Source organism: Gymnoscopelus braueri (assembly GCF_963280865.1).
Source record: "Gymnoscopelus braueri genome assembly, chromosome: 22".
Classification (NCBI taxonomy): Eukaryota; Metazoa; Chordata; class Actinopteri; order Myctophiformes; family Myctophidae; genus Gymnoscopelus; species Gymnoscopelus braueri.
The window spans coordinates 46,354,351-46,372,129 of record NC_137624.1 but is presented as its reverse complement, the minus strand read 5'-3'; the positions used below and the strand labels follow the sequence as shown (position 1 = coordinate 46,372,129).

The following is a 17,779-nucleotide window of genomic DNA, read 5'->3' as shown; positions in this document are numbered from 1 at the left end:
AATCCCAGGTTCAACACAGGTGCAATGCATTATTGTTAATTAGCAAGCAGCAGAGGCGCGTTTTTTCAATAGCAGACAGGCTGTTTTATTTACTTGTGAACAGTGAGTTAAAATGAAAAGGAAGCAGACCTCTCTGCATGCATTTTTTGGTAAAAAAGATTGACACAGCAACCCCCGCAGCAGACAAGCCGTGCGGCCGAAAAAGGGGCCCCCAAATTTTTAGATAGTTAACCCTGCCATACCCTAGCTTTTACTGAACTGACGCCACTGCTCTCTTCAGTGAACAATGGTACAGTCCAGCTACCCTGTAACCCTACTCCCCTCTCTCTTCAGTGAACAATGGCACAGTCCAGCTACCCTGTAACCCTACTCCCCTCTCTCTTCAGTGAACAATGGCACAGTCCAGCTACCCTGTAACCCTACTCCCCTCTCTCTTCAGTGAACAATGGTACAGTCCAGCTACCCTGTAACCCTACTCCCCTCTCTCTTCAGTGAACAATGGCACAGTCCAGCTCCCCTGCAGCTCTAGCAGTGATTGATGAGAAGAGTCTGGAGCAGAGCTGGAAGGCGATTGGTGCAGGAGGATTTGGTCAAGTCTTCAAGGCCAGACATCTTCAGTGGAGATGGGATGTGGCCATTAAACTGTTATGTCATGATAACGGGTAAGTGGAGAAGTTACTGAGTGCTGATTCAATCCAGGAACGCATCTACAAATATCTTTCTGAAAAACTTATAGTATGTTGCTATATCAGCCTGATCTACCCTGGCGTGGCCCCTGGTGTGACTATTGTCATGCCAAACCCCTGAACAGTGTTTGTGTGGATCGGAGCAACGGTGCGCCTCGCAGTTCCACATGTAACGTTTGCGACGTCCACTGTTGGTCCACCGTCCAATCATTAGGCAACTTGAATATAGGATTTATATTTATATTGTAGCTTGTGTCGTACGTGATGCACTTCTAGAGCCACAACGCTTTGTGTTCCTTCTCCCAGGCTGCTGAGTAGACTCTGATGTTACTACTGTGGTCTCACTTTTGAATCCATGAGATGAATTAGTTGCATTTGGACTTTAACTGGGGATCTAGCCTAGAATGAATGGAATCGGCTAAATCCATCAAGTTGCTTGTCAAGACAGGTGGAGTTGAATTAAACTGTACAAGCCACACCTCAATGATCCATCCCTGTAGTAACACAAAGATCGTTATTGTCTCCGCCAGGCCAAAAGGCATGGCAAGAGTATGTTTTACCCCCTGTCTGTCCGTCCGTCCGTCCGTCCGTCCGTCCTTCCGTCCGTGTGTCCATCTGTCTGTGAGCAGCTAATCTCAGGCACCGTTGGCCCGGTCACAGCGAAACTGTGCACACACACTCCCTGGGTGCCAATTCAGAACCTCTGCCCCAAATTGTTCACATGGGCCTGTTATAGCGCCACCAGGAGGCCAATTCGGTATACATGATCTCTATAGTCATGTGATCAAGACATTCATATTCCATCCTGATTGGCTAAGATTGAGATCTAAAGTTTACAGGAGTGGCCCGTTTTGAACAAAATGCTGCAAATCATGAACGCAGCGTCCGATTGCGGTGAAACTTTGCACGCAGATTCACACTACGTTGAGGAATAAATGCCACTCTTTTAACATTGCCCTATTATAGAGCCACCAGGAGGCCGATTTTTTGCAATATTTTTCTTTTTTATATTACTCCTACAAATGTTGTCCAAACATCATGCAAATCAGTTCACATTATCTCTATAGTCGTGTGATCAAGATGGTTCCATCCGATTTTTAATATTCCATCCTGATTGGCGAATTCCGAACATTGCTGGCTCACAATAACCTACCTGACCTGGCGGAGACCTGTGCTCGAAGGAGCACTTTTTCTAGTTTCTCTCTCCTCTGCTCTCGGACCCTTGCTCTGTCCATGGTGCTGAATGGCATGTGATTTATTTACACCATGTCACCTTTACGTATTGAAAATGGCAAGGGAGAGAGAGAGGGAGAGAGAGAGAGAGAGAGAGAGAGAGAGACAGTGGGAGGGAAAGTGACATGTATCTCATGTGTCATCAGGTCGTTCTCGGATAAGGATTTGCTTCGTGAGGGTGAACTGATGCGACGGGCAGAGAGCCAGTATGTCATAAGGGTCCTGGGGGTCTTCAGGGGCCGTGCGAACCAGTCCCCCTTCACACACATGGGTCTGGTCATGGAACTGATGGAGAGAGGATCCCTCGAATCCTTGCAGGTCAGCTTTTTTTTTTTTACTCTTTAAAGAGGCGGTGCCATGGTTTTTCACTTTTTCAGTTTTTCATGTGTCTATGAGGTTGATAGAACTTCATTAAGCCCCCTGGTGGTGTTTTTATGGTGTTTTATGTCTTCTCTGACTATTTTGAGTTTCTACCTGGAGGCTGAAACCTTGAGGGTCAAACGTGCCAATAGAGAAACAGCGCTTTAGTGACATCACAAAGCCATACCCTCCCCCTCATTATCATAACACAACAGGTGTGGGCATGAGGAGGAGGAGGGACTAGGACAGGTGGGTGGTGCTAAGGTGGTGGAGGAGGTGCTAAGGTGAGAACCAGGTATACTTAATGAACTGGAGGCGTGTCCACATAAAAACATAATTTTAACAATTTCTGTACACTTAAGTTATGTTAAAAGTTATAGTTATTTTTCACCTTTTTTTTTCACAACATTGCCCGCCTCCTGCCCTCTCTGAACATTCTCAGCCGAAACACTCATTCACGCCTTCATTACATCCCGGCCTGATTACTGTAACAGTATCCTCAACGCCATCACCTCCAAAGTCCTCAATAAATCCAATAACGAACCTTATGCCCCCTCCCGTTCCCTCAGGTCCAGTGAAGCCAACATCCTGGAGGTCCCCAAGACCAAGTACTGTACCTGGGGGGACATAACAGGGCTGTCTCTGTTGCTGCTCCCTCCCTCTAGAATGCACTCCCCAACCATATTTAAGACGCCCCCAACCTCATTTCCTTCAAAACCACACTCAAAACTCACCTCTTCAGGATAGCCTTTCCCAGCCAAAAGGCAGAGGCCGACTTAAAGGAGATACACCATGAATTTAAAAAATAAAAAAATAAAAATGTTATATAAATATTGGCCCTTAATACATTTTATACGGGTTTAAGCCTAAAAAAAACATCCAGATATTATTTTTCATAATCTGTCTGTCTGTCATTCCAAGCCTTTTCAGCTGCAATACCAAAACGTCCTCCTTTGGGCAGAGGGGCGCTACTGAGGAAGTTTGTCTGTCAATCATCACCTCCCCCCGCCCTCCATTCTGTAGTAGAAATGATGTTCTATTTATAGTTTTAACTATTGGACCCAGTGCGAAGTTTATTCAACTAAACTCAAATAGAATGTTATGAAAACTATAGACACATTTTGAAACCTCTCCCTCATGCTCCGAGATGAGGTGCCACTGTCTCTCACATTCCTCGGTGCCTGTGAGGGGGAGGGGGGGGGGGAGCGAGTATTCTTACCCGCACATTGTATCCAAAAATAATAGGTCTGCACCCCTGCTCTTAGATGTTTAAATTTTTAGCGGCCACGGGTTGAAACAAGCGTTTTATAATCGTCAATTGAGTCCGGCTTGGTTCAGATTCTATCACTTCGGGACCCTGGTTCTGTCGAGCGAACCACCCATACGCAGCGCTGATTAGGTGACACAGCTGTGTCAACTAAAGCTTCATTTGTGCTCCATGCTTACGTAAGCATGGAGAGAATCTGAAATGGCCTGTTCAGACACGCCCATTCAGAAAATCCATGAAATGAAGATGAATGACTGAGTACTGGGTACAAGAGACACTGGGGAGCCCCCAAAAAAAGTGAAATTCATGGTATAGTCCCTTTAAGATCTCTCCCAAACCCATGCTTAGCCTTTCATAATTTTTTATCTAGAACTTCTCTTTTTATTCTTTTTGTTTTTTCTTAAAGGACGACTTCACTGTTTTCACTGATTCTCATGATCAAATTATTTTAAAGAATTCTACCTTGTCTGTGTCTCATAGGAGGTCTGTACCACTTCAGAAGCCCGCCTACCAGTGACATCATCATTAGGCAGATTTCAATTTTTTTATTTAGATTTGTATTAACGCGAGAACAATGTCTTCCATTATAGCATGCTAACTTTCCAGGAACAGAAAGCCTGCAGTTTCTATTAGCTTGGATTGCCCATCGATGATGTCACTGGTAGGCATGTAAGCATGCAAGAACTGTCCACAGCCCTCCTCTGAGACACACAGTGAGTAGACAGACATGATGTCATATTATAATGAGCAGAGAGGACCAATTATATGAAGATAGGTTGAAAAGCGGTGAAGGCGTCCTTTAATGAAGTTGGTTCCTTTTCTTTTATATAAAGCGACTTTGGGTAAAGCGTGATATAAATCTGAGCCATTATTATGATTATAATTTGACGCACAAGACTTGCTGTCTTTAGGGCGATAAAAAGGCCCTTTTGTAAAAATGGGTTTTACATAGAGTGCGTGGTTAGAATGTCTCTCTCTCTCACAGTGTTGCAATGTCTGCTAATTATACGCGATTTTGGGCTCGTTTTTCTATGAAGTCAAAAGATAAAAACATTGCTCTCCGTCCAAACTTGTGCGGACAACAACTCGCTTGTTTTCCACATCTCTCTCTCTCACACATACACACACAGACAGACACAACGCATGCAGTAAAATGTTCATAGACCTGGCTGCTTATTTCTCTCGCAATCTGGCAACACTGATAGTAGGCAGCAGAGTAAAATGAAAATTGGGATTCCAATTATTATCCTCCTATAATTTGAGAAACCTCTGTGGTGGGTGGTGGGTGGTGGTGAGGCCAAAACTGTGTGCCTGGTTCTCCTCAGTGGCTGGAGCAATTGATCTGAATTTGCACACAGACATTGACCATTACCATGCCAACTGAACTGCGGAGCCCGTTTTTCGATTTCACCAAATCTCAGCTGTTTATTAGCGTTTTTGTGTCAAAGAATGTCGCCATGGTTACGGGCCTGCCCAGCTATGGGGCGAACTTCCTCCCGTGTTGCCAGATCATGTGCGCATATCCCCCCACGGATGCGTCGACCGGGTATGGACTGGTCTTAGTAATGCGACAAAGACAAAAAAAAACTAAAAATTAACTTAAGGCTCCGGCGAGTAATCGATAGGAAAAAAAAGTAATCTTGAGGGTGATCTATCCCATTAAATGAGTCTTTATTTGTTATGTATTTGTGATTGTGAATTGAATGTTTCTGTTTGACCCCCCACCCTCACCAGAACAAACTAAAACACCTGCCACCCTGGTCCCTGGTGTTTCGACTGGTTCACCAAGTGGCTCTGGGCATGAACTACCTTCACAGTCTGAGCCCTCCCATCATCCACAAGGACCTGAAGCCTGGCAATGTCCTGCTGGACACAGGTCTAAATGTCAAGGTGAGTCCTACCAATGTACTTGTTGGTGAGGTTTTGTAAAGGACTGTATAAGGGGACTGGTTCTATGGGCTTCATTCGCCCCCGGGGTGTCGGTCAGGTCAGGACACAATTGACAGGAAATTGAAGTGTATAGTATGGTAGCTTTACTGAGGCTGTATGCACAGGTACAGACTGGCATGGGTATGCAGATGGATGGTTGATACAGGCACTGAGTGCGAATATAACATTGGGTCAATAGGAGGAGGTGTGGTTCTGCAGTAAATACAGAAAGAAAGAATAACAGGTGTGAGTACCAAATACCATACATAAATCACAATATATCACATCACTGCAATAATATAATATAGTAGGTGTAGCAGGGCGGTATGAATGCATGTATAGCCAACTACGCCACCTAGGGAGTTGCACCCTAGGAAATACCACTACTAGTAATCTAAGCAAACCACCTGAACATATGATTGCTCCTCACACAGTTCGTTGTACGATAAATTATAGGCAGAAACAGTGTTTAGCCAAAAAGTACAAAAAGCTTTATTGTAAATTTACATGAGCATGACATTCAATAAGTACAAACAATGTAACAATACACTTTAACAATAAAATAAAATCTACCTCTAGGGCCAGTGCTCGGGGGTAAGGGGGGAGGATGAGCAGGCCGACCGACCCAGAGGAGGGGGGCACCCCAATATTTCACAGCTAACTGAATTAGGATGGATTACACACCAAAGGGGGGGGAGGGATTTACCACAACCAAACTGGGCGGCTGTCACCTGCTCCCACACACCAGGGGTTCCCAGTAACAGGCCTGCAAGACAGACAATAGGTTAAGGATGTGCCGTGAAAATAGATTAAAATAACGCTTTCACCATTAGAACAGAATGCCGTCTGTAGGCCTAGTCTCACAAAATAACTAAATAAACAATAACACTAAATAAACAAAAATAATAAACAAGGAGGCTGGAGCCGGAGGTTGTTGACGGAGGCAACAGGTAGGAGCACGTCAACCCATATAACCCACAGCACAGACCGCAGGCCGTTTATGAACGGGGAGGATTCTCAGAGTGGTGTGTAGATGTAAGATGGTTCTTAATGCTTGGTGAAACCACAACCCGCAAAGCAGCAGTGTTATATCACCGGGCCTGAAACAACAAACGGCCGTGTCATTCTACCATTTATAATACTAACATTCATTAAGACAGGAGCAGAGAGACAGACAGTAACGTACCGCAATGCTGTACTCCCTTCAATACAAACTGCTCACTAACATCACACACAAACCAGTTACTCCTGGTGATAATCACTGCATCCTTGGACTGTGCTAAAGTGGCTTAATGTTACTTATGTAAGTTAAACAGATCAGGAAGATGCAGGACTCAAGTTGTCAGGAAACAAACTCCATGCTTTATTTGTAGATCTCATCACAACAGAGAGAGACTAGTGTCTCCCTCCAGAGCTTCCCCCATCACTCCCCAACACCAATCTCTTACAGACATTTATACAGTCAGGAGAAGTACACATGAGGTAACAACAGATGGTCACTCCCTACATGGGCTTTATTTTATAACTGACTCACACAGAGTCGGTATGTTTGAAATAGGTTTGCATGAGTCGACTGTTTCTAAAATACTTTGTCAGGGAGAGGAGTTTGACAGGGAAGAACAGGTGATGATTGTTGCCTCTTACTAATACATTCAATTAATCAATACCACAATGACTGTTATATGAATTTTATCCACCACACATCAAAGGGCCACCGCAGCTGCGTGACGTTGCGCTAATGACGATGCCCGTGCAATACACATGGCCAAACATATCACAGACCTGACGTGCTATAAAGGGCTTAAACATATAAATGCGCACGCCAGTCTCAAATGTACTTACTCTCTTACATGATACATAAACATTACATCACAGAGAAATATAATGAGGGGTGCTTAAGGCACGCACTGTAGCAAACTGACATTAAAGGAAAGGAGTGATCAATCACTGTCAATCAAACCAACGAAATAAACATACAGAAACAGCAGTAACTCAAATAAGCACAGATAAAGCAGAATCACTACAACTAAATAATGCACTTACAGTAGTCAAAGACGCACACTGGCACTGCAGTGCTGTACAAATGAAGAAGATAGTTGTAGCAGGTGAACTGGACGGAATTCACCGCTCTCTGCTGTTACTACTGGAATGAATGAAAGACCCATAATGCATTGCGCATATATGGTGGCAGGTGCATATTACTCTGAACACAGTTTTTAAGGTAGTAATAATAGGCAAATAATAATCAGCTTAATATTATGCTTGGAGCCTTTCTAGCAGTACTGTTGGACACAGGTCAAAAGTTCAAGGTGAGTCTCAGGTACTTTGTTGGGGGATTTACCACTAATGATGGACCAATGGGTCAAGCATGTCGCTCCTCTGGCACTGTTTAAGATCATCTCCATTCTGTTATTGTATGAAGCCAGAAACTCATTCTCTCCATTCTCCTCTCTCATTCCTCCAGATCACTGACTTTGGCCTCGCCAAGTTTGTCAACAATGTGACGTCTACTCGTGTCAAGGGGGCTGGGACGCCCTTCTTCATGCCTCCAGAGGCTTTGGCTTTCCCCGAGTCGTACACATCTGCCTGCAGCTTTGATGTCTACTGGTATTCATCATTCCCTGTGCCATCTTCTGTGTGGCTGGAATTCAACAATATCACAGCGCTTGCAACTCACTTTTAAATGCTCCAAGTTTTAATTCCAGCGGCAGACAACCATGTGAACTTGCAGTCTTTGTCAAGCCACTCACATTTAAAAGGGAGTTGCGAGCCCTTTGTTGGTCTATGATTTTACTGCCTTTTGCACATTGCCTCAGCACTGAAGGTGGAAGATGTGCATCGTCTTTGTCTTTGACTGTAATTCAGCTGTGTGTCACTGCAAAGCCTTGTGAATATCCTACATAATGCATTGAAAGTAGAAAGTTCAATATAGCTGGGAGGGAATTCATAAAAATCGTGCACTTGGTGACAAGTTTTATATTTTTGGCATGGTGTTAGGTATGGGTATAAAGTTTTCAAAAACATTGCAAATGAGTTGGGATCGCCCCCTTGTGGCCGGTTTGCAATAATTCCAATATTTTGATAGGTCAGTATATGGTTAGCCTCGACCAGACCAGACCAGACCAGATATCAGATGCGCTAGGGCAGGCTAGTATATGGTTGAACCACCACATAATTGATAGAAAATATTTTCAATGGATTCTGTGACTATAGGGCATGCTATATAGCATACTAAAAGTTTAGGAAAATCCAACTTCTGGAAAGGCATCATTTTCAAGATGGCGTCCACGATGGCTACCGGGAGTTTACAATCTCATTCATTACTCAACCTAGAAAGGTGTTGTTTGTGTCCAACCCTAGGTTTCAGCGCTCAAGGAATGAATGTGACTGAATCAGTCAAATTTAAGTAAATAAATCCCATTTATTGCCAAATTCTGGCGTACCAGGTGATGTCCCTAGCTGGGAGGGAATATATCATAATCATAAAGATTGTGGATTTGAGATAATATGTGGATATGTAAACTAACTGCTGATTAATGTCTCTTTTTATTTTAGTTATGCCATACTGCTGTGGACCATTTTAAGTGAGTAATTCTCTCTGTCTTCCTTTCTTTTTTTCAGTAACGCTTTACTTAAAGGTCGGGTCTATAATACATTATAATCGCTTATAAGGTATTATAACACTTGTTATAAATGTTTAATAATCATGTATGATAAATTATAACAATGTTTATAACGTATTATAAGTGCTGATCAAAATGCATTATAAGCTCAGAGGAACAGCACATCATAACTACCTTGACTTAGTTAGTAATAAAGTGTGTTTTTCTAAGTTGTTATGCATAATTATAAACATTTATAATGAGTGTTATGAAGCATTATAAGTGCATTTTAATGCATTAAGATGCATTATAATGCATTATAGAACCGACCTTTAAGTAAAGTTTACAGTTTAGGCATTTAGCAGACGCTCTTAATCCAGAGTGACTTACAGTAAGCACAAGATAATACACAAGATAATACATCATAATACATCAAATGCATAGAAAGAAAGTGTTACCTGGTAGTTATGTGATGTTCCACTGAGTTTATAATGCACTATGATCAGCACTTATAAATGACATTATTATAACACTTCATATAAACGTTGTTATAAGTTGTTATACATAATTATAAACATTTATAACAGTGATATAATGTCTTATAACATCATTATAATGCATTATAAATGGGGTGTAACGCATTATAGACCTGACCTTTTAAGTAAAGTGTTACCCACTCATTGTCTCAGCCTCACAGATTCCACTCTTTGACTTAATGTTTATTCAACAATAAGAATTAAAAACACGTACCCGTTCTCCTATGTATTATTAAGGTTTCTCTTCTCTTCTAAACATCTCCTCCTATCATCTATGTTCCTCTCCACTCTCTCAGACACTGGCCACAGCGTTGCAATGTTTAATGCCTGCCGGGGAGAAAGGCTGCCGCTACACGTTGCTAAAGGAATGAAGGCTCCAGGACTGGAGGAGCTGGTAAAGCTTATGGAGAGCTGCTGGCACCAAAACCCCAACCGAAGACCCAGTTTTCCAGGTGAGAAGACTGTCCTGCAACAACCATCGCGTGGATGGAGAGTTGACTAGTTTTTCTTTTTTTACCTCCCACCTGTAGAAATACCGTTGAACTGATCACAAACGGGAGAAAAACATTACAGCACAGAACAGAATGTAAGAGGAATAATACAGTAGTAAAGTTGGGAGCAGAATAAAACTAAAACAGTTCTTGGAGAAACTGTGTGGGTTTGCTGAAAGCTAATTTAAAGAAAGTAATACTTAGTCATGGGTCTGTCTGAGTGGCTGAATTCACTGTGTGTGTGTGTGTGTGTGTGTGTGTGTGTGTGTGTGTGTGTGTGTGTGTGTGTGTGTGTGTGTGTGTGTGCGTGTGTGTGTGTGTGTGTGTGTGTGTGTGTGTGTGCGTGTGCGTGTGCGTGTGTGTGTGCGCGCGTGGTTCCCAGAATGCACTGCTGTGACAGAAGGCCTCTATGAGCAGCACACGAGTGGGATTAATGAGGCCGTCTACCAAGTGCAGAAGAAGCTGGTAATGATTACATGTTACTAAATCCATTTACACATTCCCTGCCAGTTCCCTGCCAAAAACGTAGATCTACGTCATGCAAATCCAACCGTTCACTGCCAAAAACGTTTTTTTGAAAAGGTTTAAAAAATAATTTTTAAAAAATGTTTTTTTTTTTTTTTTGCACAGAACCAGAGATATCGCGATCCGAAGATTTACTGCTCCATTCACTCCCTGGTTAACTTATTACTTAAAAATCCTGTATCTCGGCTCCTGTGTGTTTTTTTTTTGTTTTTTTTCTTTGCTTTGTTTTTTTTCTTTTCATTAGCTTGTTAGTGTGCATAACAAGCTAATGCTAAGCTAACGTGCTAAGCTAACGTTTTTGTGGAAGCACAGTGAAACCCTCTCGGATTAGCAACCATCAGGGGATCGATCATACTGGAGATAAATATTTTGTGACTACTTAAAAAGGTTTGAAAAATCGAAAAAACCCTGGCAGCAGCAACAGAAATCGGGTATATATAGCTTGGCAGGGAATGTGTTCATTACTGTCTACCAAGTGCAGAGGAAGCTGGTAATGATTACATGTAACTAATACATTTACTTTACTGTCCTGTAAAAGGACCATAGACAGTACAAAGTATGGACAAAGTTACGCCCATAGACTCTACAGACCACCTAAAGACATACAATGTACTGTACACTGTACAATGTACAATACAATACATTGTACTGTATATTGAACTGTACATGATGTTCAATAGAACTCATACTGTACATGATGTTGTTGAAATGACTGTGTTTAACAGGATACTGATGGCAGGCTGAAGGATGCACAAAGCGGTGAGCTTTTTTTTGTCCTTGTACAGTTCAATGTTCAAGTTATTATTATTAGGGCCCGAGCACTGCACCAGTGTGAAGCCCTATTGAAATTGCAAATAGTATTGTCTCCGCCAGGCTGAAAGGCATGGCCAAGACTATGTTTTGCAACCTGTCTGTCTGTCCGTCTGTCTGTCTGTCCGTCCGTCCGTCCGTCTGTCTGTGACCAGCAGCTAATCTCTAATCTTTCTGAAGCGATCCTATACAGCCAATCCTAGCGTACATTTGGTCGGAGCTCTGATAAATCTGACGTCTAAAAACGAGCGTCATTTAAATAACACGCCCTTAAATATTCTCGAAACGATTTTACGACATTATGAACCAGAATACGACCAAACAAAGCATGGAAAGCCAATAAGAAAGTTTTCGCCGGCTCGCCTCGCTGCCTGTCAAGTCACACACACACACACACACACACACACACACACACACACACACACACACACACACACACACACACACACACACACACACACACACACACACACACACACACACACACAACAGACTATTCCATCTGCTGCCCTGGGAAGAGGTACCAGAGTATAAAGGCCAGCACAAGCAGACTGAAAGACAGTTTCCTCCCACAGCCTATTAGACTGCAAAATGAGTCTATGCGTTGAATCCATGTGTCAGACATTAGTAATCTGATGAATAGTTGTCTTTTAGAGAGTAGATATATCCAGGGCCACCGCTAAGCACATGCACATCACACACTGTGCGTAAGGTACCATGCTCCCAAAGGGGAACCAAAATGAGCCAATCATCATAATAATAATAAATGATTGAATATTTAAAATGAGATGAAGCACAACTACAATAGGCACAACTATATCATGTTATATTGTAGATTAAAATGTAACCTCAGTTAAGGTCATTCTTCAGTCATGTTAATGATTTCTTGTCTCTACTTTGTCTCCAGCACGTCCAGCAGTGTCTCCTGAAAGCACAAACAGAGAGGACTTTTTAAAACGTGAGTACATGGTGGTATAGTGTGTGTGTGTGTGTGTGTGTGTGTGTGTGTGTGTGTGTGTGTGTGTGTGTGTGTGTGCGTGTGTGCGTGTGCGTGTGCGTGTGCGTGCGTGTGTGTGTGTGTGTGTGTGTGTGATTGATTGAAGTACTTTATTTAGGAAGACATGGAAACAGTACATGGAAGTACAATTCACAATACAAGGTCCTCTAAACTGGATCGCTCATAAAAGCACAATGGCTTATTTAAAATGCGACCCCCACGCACTCAAATCATGATGCCATTTAAGAATGTGTGTGTGTGTGTGTGTGTGTGTGTGTGTGTGTGTGCGCGTGTGTGTGTGTGTGTGTGCGTGCGCGTGTGCGTGTGTGCGTGTGCCTCCATATAGTTTTTTTTTCCTTTTCATCAATTAAATTAAATCATAAATAACTACAAAAAGTGCTCCTCAGACCACAGGTTTTAGCCAGGTCAGGTAGGTTATTATGGGCCAGCAATGTTCGAAATTCGCCAATCAGGATGGAATATAAGAAATCGGACGGAACCATCTTGATCACTTGACTATAGAGATAATGTGTACTTATTTGCATGAGGTTTGGACAGAATTTCTAGGAGTAATATTAAAAAAAAGTGTTGCAAAAATCGGCCTCCTGGTGGCGCTAAAATAGGGCAATGTTAAAACGGTGGCATTTGTTCCTCAACGTAGTGTGAATGTGCATGTAAACTAAAGTTTCACCGCAATAGGACGCTGCATTCATTGTTTAATAATTATCAATCATTGAGAGTCACTACAAAGGACAGTGATAGAATAATTAGCAGTGACAGTTTAAGTCACAACTATGTAATACAACTACAGTAGTTAATATGAGTACAGCAGAGTTAACACAACACTGCCGTTCCAGTGCTCAGCAAAGACAAAGAGCAAATGATGCAGCATGTTCTCCGGTTCTTCTAAGATGTACACATACAGTGCATGTATTTGTACACTTTATAGTCAGTCACTTACTATGAACTCCTGCACAAGGTCTCCAGGATCCTCATTAAGGAAGATTCAGAGTCCTTTAATTAGGAGATCCCTCCTCACGTTAATGTCCTCCTGAAAGATGAGAGACAGAAGAACAGAACAGACACTTAAACTCATTTACATGTTGTTGCTGAAGGCAAGAAACCTTGCATCTCCATATTTAATCTCTGTTAGGGTATTTTCATAATGAATGACCTAATTTATACTTCATCATGACAGTGTCACGCAAAAGTAGCTAAACTCACAGCGTGATACATCAGGTTGTGAGCTTGTAGATCGGCTGTTACAATTTAAAAAATAAATGTGATTTTTTTTCATATAATAACATGCTAAATAGAGTGGCCAGATTTAAAATTATTGTGGATTGTGTCTGTGGATTATATTTACACTAAATAGTTTTTTAATTGATTCAATACTTGATCAGCAGTTTGAAAAAAGTGAGGAAAGTACAGTTCAATACAAGGTCTGCTAAGAGGATTTAAAACCCTAGAAAGTCTATGGCTTGTACAAAAAACTTGTACATCTGCTATTTTTTAAAATATTTGAAAAAATGTTGAAAGTGTGAGAACTAGTGATTTATAAGTTATTTGTAGAATCGGCCTCAGGTCTTAAAGGAATAGTTCACCCCAAAAAAACATATTTTCTATCAATTCTACCCACACCATGAAGCCTTGAATTCATGGAGATTTGTTTAGTTTTTGTCACATTACTGAGACAATGATTTGATGAGCGGTGGTCTCTCCAGTAGGACACTCAAAGGAGACTCAAAGAGTCTGCTTTGAGTCTCCTACCGGATACATTAGTATCTTTCCACCGGTAGGGTTAGGGTTAACCAAATGATTGTCTCAGGAATGTGACAAAAACTAAACAATCTCCATGAATTCAAGGCTTCATGGGGGTCATCAAATTAGTCATGTTTTGGGTGAACTATCCCTTTAATGGGTTAATGTTGGATTCATGTTAAAGTGTATTTTCACACATTTAACCCTTTAAAGTTTAAACCCTCAATACTTAGTGAACTTGACTGTTTGCTCTGTACTTGGTCTGCTCTTCTTTCCCTCTACACCAAACCTTTTCCCCAAAAATAGCAGATCTACAAGCTCACAACGCCTCTCAGCACGAGGCGTTGTGAGCTTGTAGATCTGCTATTTTCAGCAAATGTTCCACCAGAATAGAGATGCTGGAGTTCAAGTGGTTCATGTTCATAAAATATAAACATATCACACACACATTTAGCCCCCCCCCTGTAGTACCTCTGAGGACCCCTAGGGGTCCCTGACCCCCTGTAGTAACTCTGAAGACCCACTAGGGGTCCCTGACCCCCTGTAGTAACTCTGAGGACCCCTAGGGGGTCCTAGACCCCCTGTAGTAACTCTGAGGACCCCTAGGGGGTCCTAGACCCCCTGTAGTAACTCTGAAGAGCCACTAGGGGTCCCTGACCCCCTGTAGTAACTCTGAGGACCCCTAGGGGTCCCGGACCCCCTGTAGTGACTCTGAGGACCCCCTAGGGGTCCCGGACCCCCTGTAGTAACTCTGAGGACTCCCTAGGGGTCCCGGACCCCCTGTAGTAACTCTGAGGACCCCTAGGGGTCCCGGACCCCCTGTAGTGACTCTGAGGACCCCCTAGGGGTCCCGGACCCCCTGTAGTAACTCTGAGGACCCCTAGGGGTCCCGGACCCCCTGTAGTGACTCTGAGGACCCCCTAGGGGTCCCGGACCCCCTGTAGTAACTCTGAGGACCCCTAGGGGTCCCGGACCCCCTGTAGTGACTCTGAGGACCCCCTAGGGGTCCCGGACCCCCTGTAGTAACTCTGAGGACTCCCTAGGGGTCCCGGACCCCCTGTAGTAACTCTGAGGACCCCTAGGGGTCCCGGACCCCCTGTAGTAACTCTGAGGACCCCCTAGGGGTCCCGGACCCCTTGTTGAAGACCCTGATTTAAAGTGTAAACTCAAACAGATGTATGAGGTTTTAACCTCTTAAGCTCTGTATATACTTTGTATGATGAATAGTGAAAACAGCAGATCTACAAGCTCACATATCATCATGACACCATACGGTGTGAGCTTGTAGATCTACTAACTTTCACATTTTTATATTCATGAAATTAATAATAGAAATAATATTTTTTATTATTATTATTATTTGAAAATATTTAAATATATCTTTTAGTTAAAACATCATCTATAGCTGCACCACTTATTGTAAGTCTTTGGATAAAAGTGTCTGCTAAATGACTGTAATATAATGTAATGTTATGTTATGTAATATAATGTAATATTATGTAATATAATGTAATATAATGTAATATAATATAATGTAATGTAATGTAATGTGATCACCTGATCCTGGTGATCATTCACAGACTGCAGAACAGCGCCCTCTATCGTAAAACCACTGAAAACACACATGAGGAGTTGTGTGAAATGTTTTAAATGATTTATAGTTTTAATGTGTGAACATGTTGGTGTATAATAACATGTCCAGAATACAGTCATCAGGTACAAAGTGTTTAACCCATTAAGACCGGGAACGCATCTGTGTCACAATCACTTAGGCTATTCAAAAATAGAAGATCTACAAGTTCATAGCGCGGCACTCGAATATATATATATAATATATATTTTCTATTTAAACTTGTAGATCTGCTATTTAAGAAAAGTCTTTAAAAAATTGTGCAAATCTTTGAATATATATTTTCTATTTAAAATGTTTTAACTCAAATATTTTCTTCTGTGGGATTCTACAAATGTCTTCTAAATCCTAACAGTTTTTTTGGTTGAAAAAAACGTATATTGCTATAATGTCAGTGGTTCTTCACACTTTTTCATGTCAAGGACCCCCAAAATGATATGTATTGAAAATGTGTTGTTCCAGGGACCCCCCAGAAGCAAAGATTTGAGTAAAACAAATATATATATTGTAGATCTGCTATTTTCAAACATTTTTGTACTTTTACTTTTGGTTCTTTAAGTACATTTTGATGCCAATACTTTTGTACTTTTACTCAAGTAAATTTTGAATTCTGGACTTTTATTTGTAACATAGTATTTCTATATTGCAGTATTGATACTTTTACTTAAGTAAAGAATTTGAGTACTTTTTCCACCATTGAAACCCTCTATAATAGCTGACCGGGGTTCCTCAGGCTCTGCTCCTTTTCTCTCTCTACACCAAATCTCTTTCCGAAAATAGCAGATCTACAAGCTCACGACGCGTCGCATTGTTGACAGCTTGTAGATCAGCATTTTCATGATAAAAAAAAAATAGCAGCTTGCTGCGCTGCGAGCTTGTAGATCTACTATTTTGAATAGCCAAAGACATCTTCAATATGACACGGATGCGTTCCCGGTCTTGAATGGGTTAATAAGTTGTGTATTTTATCATGTGTTTTCTCACACACAGATTCCTCTCCTCTGTCATTGGACCCAAACACAGCGAAGAAGAGCCTCATCCTGTCAGAAAACTACAGGAAGGCGACTTATACAGAACAAGACCAACCGTATGCTGATCATCCACAGAGATTTACCCTTAGCTCTAATGTGTTGAGTAGAGAGAGTCTGTCTGATCCTTGTTACTTTGAAGTTGAATGGAGTGGAGAGTATGTTAATATAGCAGTCAGTTATAAAGACATCAACAGGAAGGAGGAGGGGCTATCAGCCTTTGAACAGACTGACATGTCCTGGGCGTTAGGGTGCAGTGGTTCTGTGGTGCTGAAGGCTACGTGTTCTTTCACAACAGCATTCATACTGCAGTGTCAGTACCTGTTCCCTCCACAGGGAGGGACAGGGTCGGTGTTTTTGTAAACCAGACAGAAGGTTTTCTCTGTTTCTATCATTTAGACGGAGCCGACAGAATGACGCTCATTCATACAGAAAGAACCTCCTTCACCAGAGGACCTCTCTATGCAGGGATATGGGCTTATGAAGCTACTGCAGAGGTGTGTGAGATCTGGTAAACATGAAACGTAATGTATAACCTCTTAAACCCTCTATTCTATTAGCTGACCGGAGTTCCTCAGGGCTCTGCTCCTTTTTTCCTCTACACCAAAACTCTTGCTGAAAATAGCAGATCTACAAGCTCACGAGGCGTCACGTTGTTGATCAGCTTGTAGATCAGCTGTTTGACGGCGGATGTTCTCCCTACAGGGACGCTATGGTTCATGGGGTTAAAAACCCTGGTGTTGCTAGTTTTATACATGAATACAAAACTCTCTCTCTCTCTCTCGTCTGTCTGTCTGTCTGTCTGTCTGTCTGTCTGTCTGTCTGTCTCTCTCTCTCGGCTCTCTCTCTCTCTCTCTCTCTCTCTCTCTCTCTCTCATCTCTCTCCTCTCACACTCACTCTCTCTCTCACTCTCTTTCTCTCTC

At 42.1% G+C, this 17,779-nt stretch overlaps 1 protein-coding gene across 1 annotated transcript; it reads left to right on the top strand.

Annotated features, from left to right (window-relative positions):
• Positions 1 to 498: 498 nt before the first annotated feature.
• Positions 499 to 17,445, top strand: LOC308079080 (receptor-interacting serine/threonine-protein kinase 4-like; the record flags this gene model as incomplete). The annotated part of the gene is made up of 10 exons (XM_080420417.1): positions 499 to 662; positions 2,066 to 2,237; positions 5,281 to 5,436; positions 7,940 to 8,082; positions 9,031 to 9,059; positions 9,910 to 10,065; positions 10,487 to 10,569; positions 11,355 to 11,388; positions 12,347 to 12,397; positions 16,818 to 17,445. 10 exons carry the CDS (start codon positions 499 to 501, stop codon positions 17,216 to 17,218), a joined length of 1,389 nt encoding a protein of 462 aa, XP_080276543.1. The 3' UTR covers positions 17,219 to 17,445.
• Between the last annotated feature and the right edge of the window lie 334 nt (positions 17,446 to 17,779).